Source organism: Mycotypha africana, assembly GCF_025528875.1.
Source record: "Mycotypha africana strain NRRL 2978 chromosome Unknown BDF20scaffold_1, whole genome shotgun sequence".
In the NCBI taxonomy this organism is placed as follows: domain Eukaryota; kingdom Fungi; phylum Mucoromycota; class Mucoromycetes; order Mucorales; family Mycotyphaceae; genus Mycotypha; species Mycotypha africana.
Genome location: NW_026515725.1, coordinates 1,806,488 through 1,820,991, shown reverse-complemented (window position 1 = coordinate 1,820,991; position 14,504 = coordinate 1,806,488). Strand labels below are relative to the sequence as shown.

The following is a 14,504-nucleotide window of genomic DNA, read 5'->3' as shown; positions in this document are numbered from 1 at the left end:
ACTACTTAAGAGATGACTCTAAATATCTCATTAAGAAGGAGACTCTTGAACCTTTCTGTAAAGTCTTTAACATAGAAATTCATTTAGGTAGTCGTTGTAATCTTGCATGCCACATAAGAACATCAAGATTACCTTCTTAATTCGTTTCCTCTAAAAGGATAGAATATGGATGGAAAAGCTACCTTGGCATTAACAAACGCCAAAGTCACCGAGTGGTTACACTTAATTAGAACTCGAAGAACTCTAAATACTGACATAAGACTAACTGCATAATGACACTTATACTTTATATACCAGCTTTCCAAAACATTATCATTATACCGTCCAACGCTTGAAAACAGCTGTAGCCCTTTTGAAGGATGTACATGTTGACATGCAAAAATACTTATTATTGCTTTAGATATCTTGACTATTTTTGATTATACTGGATATATACTTGGTGTCAATAACTTGTATAATAGACCAAACAGAAGAAGAGAGAAAAGCAGGAAGAAATTCGAAAACCTTAACTATAAACCATGTTTGCCTGTTGACTATGCATAAATGATTCTATCGACAGTAGTAACGCAGTAACAGTTGAAGTGAGGCGTTTCTGACTTATGACGGCACGTCCTAAAATGACGCGTTGAGATTGTTCTCCCTGAATAACAATATCAATTGCCTGCTTACAACGCACTATTATTGTTATCCACATTATCAATAAAGTCTTTGCTTTATAAGAGGATTATTTGCAACCAACAACGGTGATCTGACAATTTCTCGATCAAATTCTAACTTCATTTCCACTTCTTTGGAACAATTTCCTGCTCGTCAATTAGAGGTAGGTTTTAGAGAGAAAAATACAAGCTTTCAACTGTCAGTTATCAAAAAGTTCATTTGGAAAATTACTGTAGCTGTAATATGTTTACTAATATTTATATGATATAATAGAAAAGTTATTTTCAGAAAATGAGAATAGAAAAAGAGAACAAAGGAGATATATTCAGTGTCTTAATATGCGAGTCCTTGGATGTGTGCCTGCGTTGCCTATTTGCGTGTATTTGCATGTATTTATAGCCCTTGTGTACATAAGAATTGCATGTGCGCACCCAGTTGATGTAAAAGAAAAACATGAGGTTGCAATATTCATATGGAGTTTTTTCTTTTTTTTTTTTTTTTTTTATTATTAAGGATTGCTTCGTTCATATTTATGCATTATTCTTCTTCTTTCCTTTCTGTCCATTCTTATTCCCACCATAACCAGCATATTTGGCTCTCTTTTCCGCAGGTTTAAGGATCTAATCCATCGAGTTCGACATTAGAACAAGCTGCTATACTACTTTTTATAAAAATCAAGTTACTCGAGTTACCTGGAATGAACACATCAATGACTCGTCGACACTCATCATTGCTCCCGCGTTATCAAATTCACCACAATAATTCGGTGCAGAAAAGATAGTGACTAATTGACGTTTTGAGAAGAATTCGTAACCATCTTCTACCACTTGATGTGCTCGGCAAATAAGATCAATATCGTGCTTCTGTAAGAATTTAGATACAATATCAGGCCCAAATGTGAAAGAAACACCACGATCGTTCTCACTCCATCCTTGAATATCTTTGTCGGGATCTGCCCATAAAAGATCACACAAGAGACCTATATCATAAAAGAGTATCCATGTTTGAGTAAAATGATATAACCCTTCCCTCTAGCAAGCACTACTAACCTGTATCGGGTACATCAGTCGGTCTCATCACTCTACGGATTTGTTCAAAGCTTTGAAGGTCAGGAGATAGACCACCATGCATACAAAATATCTTTTCATCCACCAAAGCAGCAATTGGTAAGCAGTTGAAGCAATCTGTGAATGTCTTCCATAATTTAATGTTATATCTTCGTTTGCATTCATCATAGAAACCATAAATACGATTGATACTGGCACATTCATGATTACCACGCAAGATAAAGAAGTTTTCAGGATATTTGATTTTGTATGCCAACAATAAGCAAATTGTCTCTAACGATTGTTTGCCTCGATCAACATAATCACCCATGAAAAGATAATTGGATTCTGGGGGGAAGCCACCATATTCGAACAGTCGCAAAAGATCATAGTATTGACCATGGATATCGCCACAGATCTTGATAGGAGCTTCCAAGTCTAATAAAATGGGTTGACTCATAAAGATATCACGGGCTGTTATACAGAGATATCTGATTTCATTTTCGTGTAATTGAACTTGTTTGCCAGGTCGATTCCCTCTGACTAGGTGTTTATCAATCGGAAAAGAAGGGCACTTTGATTAGATAGACACTCGTTGAGCCCTCTTGACAAGAATAAACTATTCTTACCTTCTAATAATCTTTCAATAATAGAGTCCACATTAACATCAGCAAATTCAGACATGGTACTATCGGAGAAAGAGTAAGATAGAAACAATCGTCAAATGAGTTCATTATTCGTTGTCTTTAATTCAGCTTCTTTATAAAAGAACCATAAAATGCAAGTGTAAATGCGCAGCGAGTAGTTGTCTGTATGCATGTATGTATGTTTCCTTAAGAATGTATGCTCCGCGCCCCTGTTTCACTGCTTGGTACACCTCTATTTTCGATTAATTTTCATCTGTTGCACGTTGCTTGACAGTATCTTTGATATAAAGCGCGTCCATACTCCTTCTTTTCAAATCTGATAATTTATTGTAGAGGCTGACATCAGAGTACAAATTCGTTTCTGGAAAATCGAAGCGTAACTCGCCTTTTTTCTATAGTATGATGAGACGTCATGGTATGAACATATCCAAAGATAACAGTTGCTATCTGTGCTAACAAGTACATTTTGTTGTTGTTGCCTTTGTTACTATAGCGCGCAAAAGTTCGTTCCAAAAAGACCAATGGCGAAATAGAAAACCAACTTCTAGCCATCTTGGCTTTTTTTACATCATCAATTTTTTTTTTCCCCCTTCGCTTTCTCAGTTCTTGGAGATGAGTTATCAATGCTCAGATTATTTGCAGTGCGTTGTTTGATAGTCGTTGAACAAGTCGCAAGTGAGAGTCAAAGTGACAGGAGCGCATTTCCAAAAAAATACATACATGCAACAGGCACAGTTATTATTTTGTTAATGTGGAAACTTACAATTGAGTTAAATCTCGTTAGTTTTCGGGTTGAAATAAATATCTTTCGTCCTCTTTGTTAGTGAGCGAGAAAGACAAAATGGTTTTGGAAAAAAGAAGAAAGAAGAAAGAGAAAAGCAAACTGTGCAATAAGGAAAAGCTAAAGTGGTGAGGGTTTCTTTATGATAAAAAAGAGAGTTGATATGAAAGAATCAAAAGGGAATAGAAAAAAAAAAAAAAAAAACCAAAAAAAATCACTCAGGATTCTCGTCACAAACACTTTTTTATTTTTTGCTTGCTTTTTTTTTGGTGAGTTACTTGAAATTTGATAATAAAAAGCACTCACCATAAAAAACAATGCTCATCATACAAAGGTTTTTTAAATGTAAACAATGTTCATATGTGGGCATCGTCAATATGAATGACTAAATATCGTTGCTTTCATGCTTTATTCTAACAACCTGTAGAAGGTTTTATTCAAGGGCAAAAAAAATAAAGCAACCTGGACAATAGGAGGTTCCTTCCATTCGAGTCTGCCAATAAAACAGCAGGCATTTTCCTTCTCAGCCAGCTCTCTTGTGATTGGCAGTATTACGCCTACAACACTTTACCTCTTTCTTCGCTTCTTCGCAACATTGAAGTCCTGCATAAGATGGATCGATTAACGCAATTGCAAGATGCTATTGACTCTGTAATAGATACCACCCTGAGAACAGCAACATCTTGAATGCTTAGGCTATTGTTGATTTAACAGCGTCTAATACATACTTTTCTTTGACAAACGCATTTGGTAGATGGCGAGAATGTTTACCAATAGTATATATTACGTGCACGAAAAGTCCAGCATGGTCGAGTTAAACAAAGATATACCAGTTTCACAACCGAAAAGTAAATACTGGAACATATTGCACCGTGCTTCTTCTTTTTGACTACTAATATAGCTCTATTTATCTGAACTTAGTACAAGCAGATGATCCGCAAGTATTTCAAAGTTAGGATTAATATAGGACGAAATAGTAATTAAACGTTCATATTAAAAGCTAACTTCCCACATGATATAGACAATATGCGTGAATTGGTTTCAGACTTGGTAAAGAAAGCCAAAGAAATAGACCAATTGATTGAAGTCCTACCGGGTATCCATCAAACAGAAGAGGAGCAGGTGAGCAGCAACAGTGTTTTGTCAACGAAATAGAAGATTAAACACTCACCATCTTTTGTTATATGGATTAGATTGACATATTGAAAAAGCTTGAAGAGGAGAACAGGGCAGCGAATGATGAATATGAAGCCGCGGTAAAAGAAATGGGTAAAGTAGCAGTGTCACCTTGTCTTTTTATTTGTGTATTTAAAAGACGGGAAGTTGTAAACCAATGAATTTTGTATACAATAGAATCAGTTAAAGAACGAATAAATCAGTCGCTTCGAACAATTACAGATGAAGTCATATAAACAAGCACCAAGAGGACAAATTTGAAAGAAGAAAAAGAAAGGAATATACCAGTATTAGTGCAAGCATATCACTCCATGCCTACCTTTCTTCAAAAGCAACAAAAAAAAACCTATATTATGTAATGCAGTTGATAAAAAGAGAAGAAAATTTTCAGTTGAGAAAACTGTGATCACCGACCAAATCAGGGGCCGACAAAATTAAAAAAAAAAAAAAAAAAAAGATCTTGATTATTTCCTACATTTTTATAAATAAAGTAATTCTCGCTTGATCTTTGGACGCAAAAGAATAAGAAAAGCTATATATATCAGTCCTAAGCTCCTGGAAAAAAAAAGATAACCTTTTCTCTTTCTCCTTTCCCCTCTTTACTCACCTTCTGCTTTATACTTGTTCTTACTTCTACGCCTCAAGAACTTTACTTACTATTACTAATACTATAAGCATGTCATCTTATAAAGAGGAGCATCATTACTTTGATGATACAACAAACAACTGTAATGATAATGTACATAATATACCCAATCTTCATCCTTCTCGGCGAGGTTCTTTAGTAGCAGCAGCAGAAGATTGTCAAGACTACCACGGTTACAACTATAACGATGAAGAGCCAATCCTTGCCTCATCTTTTAAAAACAAAATTGAGACCTTTGTTGGATCTTATTCTAGAACGTCTATGATGCATATGGCTGAAAATGTAGTAGTCAGTTCGAATGCATCAGATAATTTTCATCATACTGCATTGGTAAACAACCAAATTCCTAGAATGGCTCCCTCAAAATAAAATAATTATATCTGACATATCATTTCATTTGATATTCATATAGCTGGACGAAGAAGAAAATAGCTTATCTTATACTAAAAATTATACCAGTAGTATCAGGTACAGTCTACCAACATCCACTCTTGTGCTACTTTGATTCCCATCTGTAGGGTGATACGATATCTCTAACCTTAAAGCTTGATTTCCATATGGTTTATGATATGTATGTTACATTAGGCAACAACAGCAACCTTGTGACAAGAGCATCCACAGTAGAAGAAATTCTGAAGGAACACTTCATGATGAGAGGACGCCCTTACTATTCCCTACCACTGCATCCCTACATAAAGTGAACACAAATACCAGCGTCTATACCATTGCTGATAGCTATATAGCTGGTACAAGTCAACAAGATCATCATTTTCATGGCTCTGTTCAAAAATCCTCCTTCATTCAGAGTATATTCAACTCCATCAATATTCTGGTCGGTGTTGGTGTATTAGCATTGCCGCTTGGTTTCAAGGTAAAGTTTTCATTCGTCATTTTATAAATGTATGTGTATTTTTTAAAGTTAAGCAAACTATATACACAATACGAATACCTTGTATGAGTACTACAAGAAAAAATAAGCTTATATTCCTCATTTCTCGCTTTATACAATAGTGTGCCGGTTGGCTTATTGGTTTTTTGATTTTTGCTTTCTGTTTTGGTCTCACAAATTACACAGCAAAGTTATTGGCAAAATGTCTTGATTTGGATCCCAATTCAAGAACTTATGGAGACATGGGCGCCAGTGCGTTTGGTGTTAAAGGTAGAATCTTCATATCAATACTGTTCTTAACAGAATTAACTACAGCCAGGTAAGCAAATTATACACCAATAGTATACTATGTTACATGCATACCAATAGAACTCTTTTTTATTTCGCAGCGTCGCGCTAGTCGTTCTTTTAAGTGACGGTATTGACAGCTTATTCCCGGGCCACAATCCTTTTCTTAACCGTGTCATTTCCTACATCATCTTGACACCTACTTTATTCATCCCTGTGCGCCATTTATCCTTTACTAGTTTGTTGGGCATCTTAAGTGCTCTCAGTTTATTAGTGGTGATATTGTATGATGGGTTCTCCAAACCACATGCTCCAGGAAGCTTACATGAATTGGCCGAGGTACGGTGTTGTGCGTTGCTTTTTTTTTTTTTTTTTTTTTTTTTCGGTGCACAAGCATTCTGTTTATAGTAATTCTAACATGAACTTTTTCACACGACCATTTTGATTGAAATATGGTTGTTAGGGTGCCACTAGCTTATTCCCCGAGGATTGGATGACAGTACCAATGAGCTTTGGTCTGATTATGGCGGGCTTTGCAGGACATGCTGTCTTTCCTACCATTTACCGCGATATGGCAGAACCTCGAAAATATAAGAAGATGGTCAACTATACTTACGTCGCCACTGCTATTATTTATATGGCCGTAGCAGCAGCAGGTTATGCCATGTTTGGTTCCGAAACTATGCAAGAGGTAGAATAGAAAAAGAACGCTTGAAATTGATTTCTCTAAAATAAGTACTAAGCAATCCCTCTTATTTGACGTAGATTACCCAAAATATCGTATCCTTACCAGGCTATAATCAAACTCTGAACAGACTTGCCGTTTGGCTTATTGCTTTGAACCCCATTGCAAAATACGGTCTTACTCTGAACCCTGTCATACTTAGTTGGCAAATTGGATTGTTCGGCACGAATAACGGTAATACTGCTCAGTCCAAATTAGAGGGTTGGTTCCATGAATCAAGCTGGAGAATACCTTTAGTCAAGACGATAGGTGTTTCGTTAACTTCAGCTATGATCGTCCTTTTGGCTGGTATGTTGCCTAATTTCGACCAAGTCATGTCTTTATTAGGCGCGCTCTTTTCTTTCTTGATCTCTGGCATTTTCCCTATTTGCTGTTATTTGAAATTATTTAGAAGCTCTCTATCTTCTTTCCAAAAAATGCTGAATTATAGTTTACTGGGTGTGGCAGCTTGTATGGCAACCATAGGTACAGTTAGGAGCTTTATATAATGGCTATTCATCCAGATTTCAACATACAACTTAAAATAAAATAAAGAGAGTGAGCTATAGACAAATAAGATGATACGATTTATGTAATATCAGGTTCAAAATAGAAGAGTCATGGTAGTCATCATTTAATAGTAAAACAATGCAGTCAATGGATGTAGACGATTAAGCAGCCCAAATCGTTGAACGTAAATTTATTAAACGTGGTTATTGAAAACGACATCGAGAGATAAGATGGTCATGAAATAGCAAAGAGCCTTGTTTATGAGGATGTAAACGATAGGAAAACGAGAACAAATTCCGAACCTTCAAATAGCATCAACCGGAAAAGTAACAGATATATTATGCAGAAAGACTATCCTATGAATATAAGAAAAAATAAAGATTTATAGTTTGCAGGGTATCATATTATTACACGTTATTGCATTTGTATAAGCAATTAGTATGACTGAACTTAGTATTTGTATGAGAGCTACTATGATGAAACTATTGTCAAAAAACGACTCCTATAAAGCCATTGCACCTAGACAGTATTGTTCATCAGCATCAAAATATTGGGCCAACCAATTAAACGAGCTAGTGTAAAGTTTATCTTCAAACAGCTTGCTTCATTACTCACCTGTCTTCTTCTTCCCTCCTCAAAGTCGGTCACATAACGTTCCCCGTGTCCCTTTATATCAGTTTTAAATTCAGTAAATGTTATCAATGTCGATGGCTTTAGAATTGAAATTTGTGCTTGCTTTCGCTTTAAGAAACAAAGTCAACACATCATACAATCACTTCAATTGTATGCTCTTATGTCTCAGTCAGTTGCACCATTGTGGAAATTGAGCAACTCATTCAGTAAGTAATTATCAAAGTAATTGGCACTTTGAAATAAAGTCCACCTAATTGACTAACGGATTTGCAGGAATTTCATTCGACAACTCCTTGTAGCAATTTTCTGATTGATTCAGACTGATAATCATTCCTTCTTTCTTCGATTTATTAGCGTTTGAAATAGAGTGTAAAGTTACATAGAGTGAGTGAGGCAGCATCTGGCGTGCTCTTCTAGTTTATGGATTATTTTTGTCTGGACTTATGTTTTGTAGAAGTGTGTCGATATCAATCTGGGAGGATATACTATTCATATTTGAATCTGTAGATGGGGATGTAAAGGGAGAATTGGTTATGGTAGTGGTTGTGTTAAATAATGAAGGGCCTGAGGTTGGGAATAATGAGTTTTGTTCTGAATTGGAGGATGGTGGTTGAGAGAAAAGATCTAAATGGGTCGGGTTATCATTATTGCTTAACATTTGCGAAGGCGGTTGCTGCTGCTGTTGTTGTTGTTGTTGTTGATGCTGTTGGACACTTTGAAGCTTATTATATAATTCTTGTTGGAAACGGTCTCTAAACATCGGCGATATTGTCATAAGTAAGTTCTCCATGCTCTCAAAAGGCGTCTCTAAGTGCGCTTGCACTAGTTGAGCAGTAGATAGTGCCGGATCCATGTTGCATAAGGGCGAACAAGAAGTAACCTAGAAGGGGATCCAGATCATATGTATTAGTAACCTTAAACCTTTGCCTTTTTGCCAATTCGATCATATACTATTCGCCTTTACCTTATAGCCCTGATCAGTAACTTCTAACACAATCATAACGCCTTCCAAAAGAGTTAAATCTAATCGACCTATTCCGTTTGCTTCGTCCTTCACAAAAACAGTAGCTGAGCCTGGAACAATACCGTAATCGAATTCATGAGTAATAGCATCAAGCTCTTCCCCTAATGAAGACAATCTCATTTAATTATCGTTTGAAAGAGTTTAGCTGAGATAAAAATGTATGCAAGATACGAATGATGTAGATATATTGAACCAAAGGTACTGGAAAAGAACGAACTTTAAAATTCCCAAAAGAACAAAGATTAAATGACTACCCATCTAGAAAATGCATCCTTCTTTGGGTTTTTGTTGGAAACGGTGACTGCTACTTTGGCTGTTTTATTCTTCCGCCTTTCCAAATCGCCTCTTGCTGGATAAACTGTTCCTTTGAGTCTTTCTGAGCAGAATTGAAAAAACGAACGCATGCCTTTGTTTTAAGATTGCTCATTATATACGTAAGAGCAGCAGATATAACATCAATATTACAAGCAGTTACTGATCAAATTGACATTGAAAGAGAGTAATTTTGAAGTTAACTAAATATGATTTTTTTATGCCGTATCATATAATGTATTTTTCAACAATTAAAGGTCTCTTATTTCCACTCTCAATGAACGTGAGTGAAGGCATCAACAATATCACCATAGGCTCTATTCATTGTCAAAAACGTATAAGATATTATGTTTTACAATTCACTAAAGCCACTAACTTCAATTTAATTAAAGTCAAGGCTTCAAATCGTACAAAATATGACAATGTACTCTGCTGTATTATATTGAAAACTACTATTTATCATGGTTGTATTTTGATATCGTTAATCTCTGCGTCTTCGTTTTTCGTTGCTATCGCTACTGGTACTTCTCCTTCTTTTACTGTTGTTACTTTCTGCTAATCGGGCCTTTTTCGCTCGTCTCTCTTCCCGTAACTTCTCCTGAAGCTCCTGATCAAATGCCGCTCCTTCAACATAACCTTTATCAATCCTTAGTGCTCGCTTCATCTTTTCATTGGCTTTTTCTTTGGCTGCTGCAATTTGATGGGTATCATGTTCTTTTAGACTATAGCGCAACCAGAACTAAGTGAGAACCGGCAATCCCAGTACGTAATTCGTAAAAACACAGCCGAATGAGACTTACTCTTTAGCATCAGTTTCTGCCACTTTTTCTTTTAATAACTTTTCTCTAAATTCTTGTACTTTTTCTTCAATAATATCTTCTTCAAGCCTACATTACAATTGCATTAATAAACAATTGTTGGAACGAATCATTATATTTTAGAATTGTCTGCAATTAATACTCACTCTTCATCTTCTAACTGAACTCGATATTCCATACATTTCACTTCAATTTTACGTTTGCGATCATGTTCTAGAATAGCTTCATTTGCTTTCCTCTGTTTAGGTGTATCTGAAAAATCTTCAAACTTTTTATTGCGATCGGTAGGTGGTGGTTTAACAAACGACAGGTTTCGAACAACATAACCGTTTGTGCCTATCCGATTAAAACAGGAGATCAGAAACGAAAATAGATTAGTACAAAGAAAAATCGAAAAAAAAACAATGTATGTAATGACGCTATTCTGAAATTAAGAAGTAATGTTACCAGATCCTCGAGGAGTAGTTAATCCAATACCGTTATACATTTTGTTGGTTTTTTTTTGGAAAATAAGAAAATAAAAAGCAGAATAGCAATTCTGCAATCACTTATTTGACTCTGGTCCTTTTTTGGAGCTCAACATTTCGAGCCGCACTAGGACTTGATTACATAATCAATGAATTGGAAATTTGCTTGACGGGTGGGGTGAGAACCACAACCAAACAAACGGAAATGGCGAGCATTAAGAAAAGTGAATTGTAAATGCAGATATCAACCGATCCTCCTCTTTAAAGACTCATTGGTAGATCAATCCAAATGGCCCCTCAAGGTAAAAACAAATTCAACAAGAGAGACTATAGATAAAGGCATGAATATACACAGATATTATGGAAGAGATAGATCAATAGACAGATGGATGGATGGATAGATTCATTCTTAGTTTTGGAATAGAAAACTTAAGCAGCTTCTTGAATTTCCCCCCACAACATCATTTGCAGTATAAGACTTATTAAGCAACATTTACGCATGTCACTATCAATATACAACTTTACAGTATTGTAAAACATAATATATACTTAGTTTATATACTTCAGCCACCATTCAATATATGCAGTCTTGTAATTTGAAAAGTACTTGACGTTAACGATTGTTTGGCAAAATGCTGCTCACCATTCCTGCCGTAAAAAAAAAAAAAAATCCTGACAAACTCATAGATCTATCTCTTCTCTTCAGTGTATTTTCATATCCTGCTCTCGTTAATCTGATGCTTCAGATCTTAGTTGAGCTCATTTGTTATTTTTTTAAAAATCATTATTAGCTACTACCAAGGCTCAAGCTGCCAAGAAGGCTGCCCTTAAGGGTGTTCACGGCAAGGCTGTCCGTAAAGTCCGTACTTCCACTCACTTCCACATCCCCAAGACTTTGAAGTTGAACCGTGCTCCCAAGTATGCTCGCAAGTCTATCAACCATGCTCCTCGTATGGATCAATATCGTGTTATTCGTCAACCCCTCAACACCGAAACTGCCATGAAGAAGATTGAAGAACACAACACCTTGACTTTCATTGTTGATGTTAAGGCTAACAAGAACCAAATCAAGGATGCTGTTAAGCGTCTCTATGATGTTGAAGCTGCCAAGATCAACACTTTGATCAGACCTGATGGTTACAAGAAGGCTTTCGTTCGTTTGACTGCCGATGTTGATGCTCTCGACGTTGCTAACAAGATTGGTTTCATCTAATCTTATTCATAACTGGAGAAAAGGAGCGAACTATTTTACTGTTGATATGGATGTTATAACGTCAAATTAGTTCATATGCAGACCTTTTTTAAAATATAATTTGAAGTTCAACATTTTTTATTTTGAAATCTGTGTTTTGGACAAGTATATTATAGATAAGGATTAACGGATTGTAGAATGAGTCTTGGATTCGAAAGATAGAGAGAGCGATTACGCCATGCTAATGCTATATTATGGGCGACGAGAGATATTTGTAGTCTTTAATGTGTCTGACTCCATCAGTGATTTTCTTCTGCTTTATAAAGTGTCTTACAGCTATGAAAGTTCCGTTGGCTATTATGTATGTTTACAACGCAACAGAGTTTACGTCCAAAGGTGTTTATTGCACTGTTTGAACTAGAGAGTAAATTGAGAAAAATGGATTTAAATAACCAAGTTATCGTAAGAGTTATTGCTGTATAATCAAGGGACAGTTTGACGAGAAGAAATGATAGTTACATCGCCTGCTTTTGTCTTCATAGGTTATTAACTTGATAATTTTACGCAGTTTACATTTTGACCATCTATGAAAATTGGGAAACAAAAAATCAAGGGGTATATGTTTACCCATTCACTTCTCTACAATTTGTTAGATCAGTTTTTGAGTAACCATTAGAATTCTTGATGTAAAACGATTTTTGATGCCTTATGAACAATTCTACTTCTTTCATTCGTTTTTGAACAAAAAAAAGAATCATTACTTCAAACGCGAGACTATTGAGTGATTAATAAGAGAAACATCTTGAAAGTCATAGACATCAATAACGTCTCTTTCTAACCCACTATCTGTGATACTCCCCACCCCGGTTCAAGAAACTGCAACGGCGTAAAGTCAACATTTAAGGATAAAAATGACAGAAAATGTTGCAGAAAACGATGGAGACAAATTTAATGAAAATACCAAATGCAGAAACACTGTAAATTCTATAGCAGGTTCCCCGAATAGCACGATTAATCATCACCATTTAGAAAGCATGGATATAAATCATCGAGAAGAGCAAGAGGGCTATCCTGCTGTTTTAGAGTCTGCACCATTCCCTGCTCTTGGATCGTTAGAAGAGATCACACAGACTTTATCACGCATGAAATCAAATCAAACACAAAAAAGCAATAATGCAAAAAGTACACTAGCAGATCAGAAAGTGGCAATGATGGAGGGAGAGAACGAAGAAGATGAAAAGGCGATAACAAGTTTTAGGCAGGTGCCTTATCCTACAGAGGGCATCCGTAATCCTGGTTGGTTAACTGTCATATCTTGTTTTCTTGTCAACTTTTTCGTATTTGGAACTACGTTTTCGTGGGGAAATTATCAAAAACTGTACGTATAAAAAAAAAGTGTGATTTCGACAAGCCTCAACATTCGGCTTTATGATCGATTTATTTTTAAAAAAGAAAAGGACCGAAAAGGACACTATTCAAAGACTTACATCAGCGCAAATTGCATTGCAATTCCAATTTTAGGTATATTGACCAAGTTTATGCTGGACAAACGGATGTGTTACGAATTGCTTTTGTAGGAACCTCTGCCTCTGCACTTTTACTTGCTTTGGGTATGTTCATCACACCCGTTATACAGAAAATCGGATTTCGAGGCACAATGGCCATAGGCACCTTATTATCTCCTCTAGGCCTGATTCTGGCCAGTTTTGCTACACAACTTTGGCATGTCTATCTGTCGCAGGGTATTTTGTTCGGCCTTGGAGCGGCCTTTGTCTTCTCTCCTTCGGTCACTCTTCCTTCCCAATGGTTTACTTCACGCAGAGCCTTGGCTACAGGTATTGCTGTCAGCGGATCAGGTATTGGGGGCGTTTGCATGTCACCTATGTCACAAAATCTTATACAAAACATCGGCTACCGCAATGCTTTACGTGTTCAAGGTTCCTTTGGTTTTGCTCTACTGTGTATCGCTACCGCTTTGGCGACCTGCAGATATCGTCCTCCTTCTTCTGCTAATGGTAAAGATAAATGGTATCACATCTTTGATAGACGTCTAATCAACCGTAAATTCGTTTTATTGTTGTGTTTTGGTTTCTTTGTACCTTTTGGCTATGTGGCACCCTTCTTTCTGGCTCCGCAATTTGCCCAATACATTGGTCTAGACACAGCTACTGGGGCAGCCATGATCTCCGTCATGTCGGCCGCAAATGCTATCTGTCGTATTTCGCTTGGTTATCTCGCTGATCGGATTGGCAGATTTAATACTATGTTTGCATTTACTTTTCTATCTGGCTTATTTACAATGGTTATCTGGCAATTTTCTAGTAACTATGCTACCTTCGCTGTCTACTGCGTTTTATTTGGCTTAACAGCAGGTGGCTTTGTCTCTTTGTTGCCGGTTACTACTGCCGATATTGTTGGTGTAGAGAATATTCAAAAAGGACTTGGTATGGCTTACATGACCACTGTCATAGGCAACTTGATAGGGACGCCTATTATTGGTCTTTTGTTTAATACTTTTAGCTGGACAGCTGCCATACAGTTTGCAGGATCAATGACATTGGCTTCTTCGCTGTTCATACTGGCTCTAAGAATGATGATGGCCAAAGGGAAGGTTTTTGTCAGTGTGTAGTACTGATGTTTTTTTATGGAGTTGCATTTTTATCAAAACCAGCTGAATTTGAATTGATTCTCATC

General features: G+C 36.4%; 8 protein-coding genes across 8 annotated transcripts; 5 read left to right on the top strand and 3 right to left on the bottom strand.

Annotated features, from left to right (window-relative positions):
- Positions 1-1,054: 1,054 nt before the first annotated feature.
- BDF20DRAFT_43288 (serine/threonine-protein phosphatase PP1) lies at positions 1,055-2,644 on the bottom strand. Its single transcript, XM_053075436.1, has 4 exons — positions 2,333-2,644; positions 1,707-2,246; positions 1,350-1,636; positions 1,055-1,277 (listed from the first exon to the last, which is right to left on the bottom strand). Exons 1-4 carry the CDS (start codon positions 2,385-2,387, stop codon positions 1,188-1,190), a joined length of 972 nt encoding a protein of 323 aa, XP_052940696.1. The 5' UTR covers positions 2,388-2,644; the 3' UTR covers positions 1,055-1,187.
- A 1,059-nt stretch (positions 2,645-3,703) lies between these two features.
- BDF20DRAFT_844641 (uncharacterized protein) lies at positions 3,704-4,763 on the top strand. The gene is made up of 6 exons (XM_053079635.1): positions 3,704-3,782; positions 3,886-3,979; positions 4,053-4,082; positions 4,153-4,253; positions 4,325-4,400; positions 4,485-4,763. The coding sequence occupies exons 1-6, from the start codon at positions 3,744-3,746 to the stop codon at positions 4,541-4,543; spliced, it is 399 nt and encodes a 132-aa protein (XP_052940695.1). The 5' UTR covers positions 3,704-3,743; the 3' UTR covers positions 4,544-4,763.
- Positions 4,764-4,983: 220 nt separating this feature from the next.
- BDF20DRAFT_810821 (transmembrane amino acid transporter protein-domain-containing protein) lies at positions 4,984-7,363 on the top strand (the record flags this gene model as incomplete). The annotated part of the gene is made up of 7 exons (XM_053076626.1): positions 4,984-5,283; positions 5,366-5,446; positions 5,564-5,824; positions 5,965-6,161; positions 6,232-6,474; positions 6,605-6,821; positions 6,896-7,363. 7 exons carry the CDS (start codon positions 4,984-4,986, stop codon positions 7,361-7,363), a joined length of 1,767 nt encoding a protein of 588 aa, XP_052940694.1.
- A 1,052-nt stretch (positions 7,364-8,415) lies between these two features.
- On the bottom strand, positions 8,416-9,141 carry BDF20DRAFT_909217 (uncharacterized protein; the record flags this gene model as incomplete). Its single annotated transcript, XM_053083562.1, has 2 exons — positions 8,416-8,877; positions 8,962-9,141. 2 exons carry the CDS (start codon positions 9,139-9,141, stop codon positions 8,416-8,418), a joined length of 642 nt encoding a protein of 213 aa, XP_052940693.1.
- A 258-nt stretch (positions 9,142-9,399) lies between these two features.
- Positions 9,400-10,658, bottom strand: BDF20DRAFT_844632 (cwf21 domain-containing protein). Its single transcript, XM_053079634.1, has 5 exons — positions 10,599-10,658; positions 10,298-10,487; positions 10,134-10,220; positions 9,593-10,055; positions 9,400-9,522 (listed from the first exon to the last, which is right to left on the bottom strand). The coding sequence occupies exons 1-4, from the start codon at positions 10,636-10,638 to the stop codon at positions 9,815-9,817; spliced, it is 558 nt and encodes a 185-aa protein (XP_052940692.1). The 5' UTR covers positions 10,639-10,658; the 3' UTR covers positions 9,400-9,522; positions 9,593-9,814.
- A 249-nt stretch (positions 10,659-10,907) lies between these two features.
- On the top strand, positions 10,908-11,831 carry BDF20DRAFT_904094 (ribosomal protein L23/L15e core domain-containing protein; the record flags this gene model as incomplete). The annotated part of the gene is made up of 2 exons (XM_053082983.1): positions 10,908-10,920; positions 11,410-11,831. 2 exons carry the CDS (start codon positions 10,908-10,910, stop codon positions 11,829-11,831), a joined length of 435 nt encoding a protein of 144 aa, XP_052940691.1.
- A 645-nt stretch (positions 11,832-12,476) lies between these two features.
- BDF20DRAFT_42916 (uncharacterized protein) lies at positions 12,477-13,310 on the top strand. The gene has a single exon (XM_053075425.1). It carries the CDS (start codon positions 12,722-12,724, stop codon positions 13,196-13,198), a length of 477 nt encoding a protein of 158 aa, XP_052940690.1. The 5' UTR covers positions 12,477-12,721; the 3' UTR covers positions 13,199-13,310.
- Positions 13,311-13,467: 157 nt separating this feature from the next.
- On the top strand, positions 13,468-14,439 carry BDF20DRAFT_811657 (major facilitator superfamily domain-containing protein; the record flags this gene model as incomplete). Its single annotated transcript, XM_053076709.1, has 1 exon — positions 13,468-14,439. The coding sequence occupies one exon, from the start codon at positions 13,468-13,470 to the stop codon at positions 14,437-14,439; it is 972 nt and encodes a 323-aa protein (XP_052940689.1).
- Between the last annotated feature and the right edge of the window lie 65 nt (positions 14,440-14,504).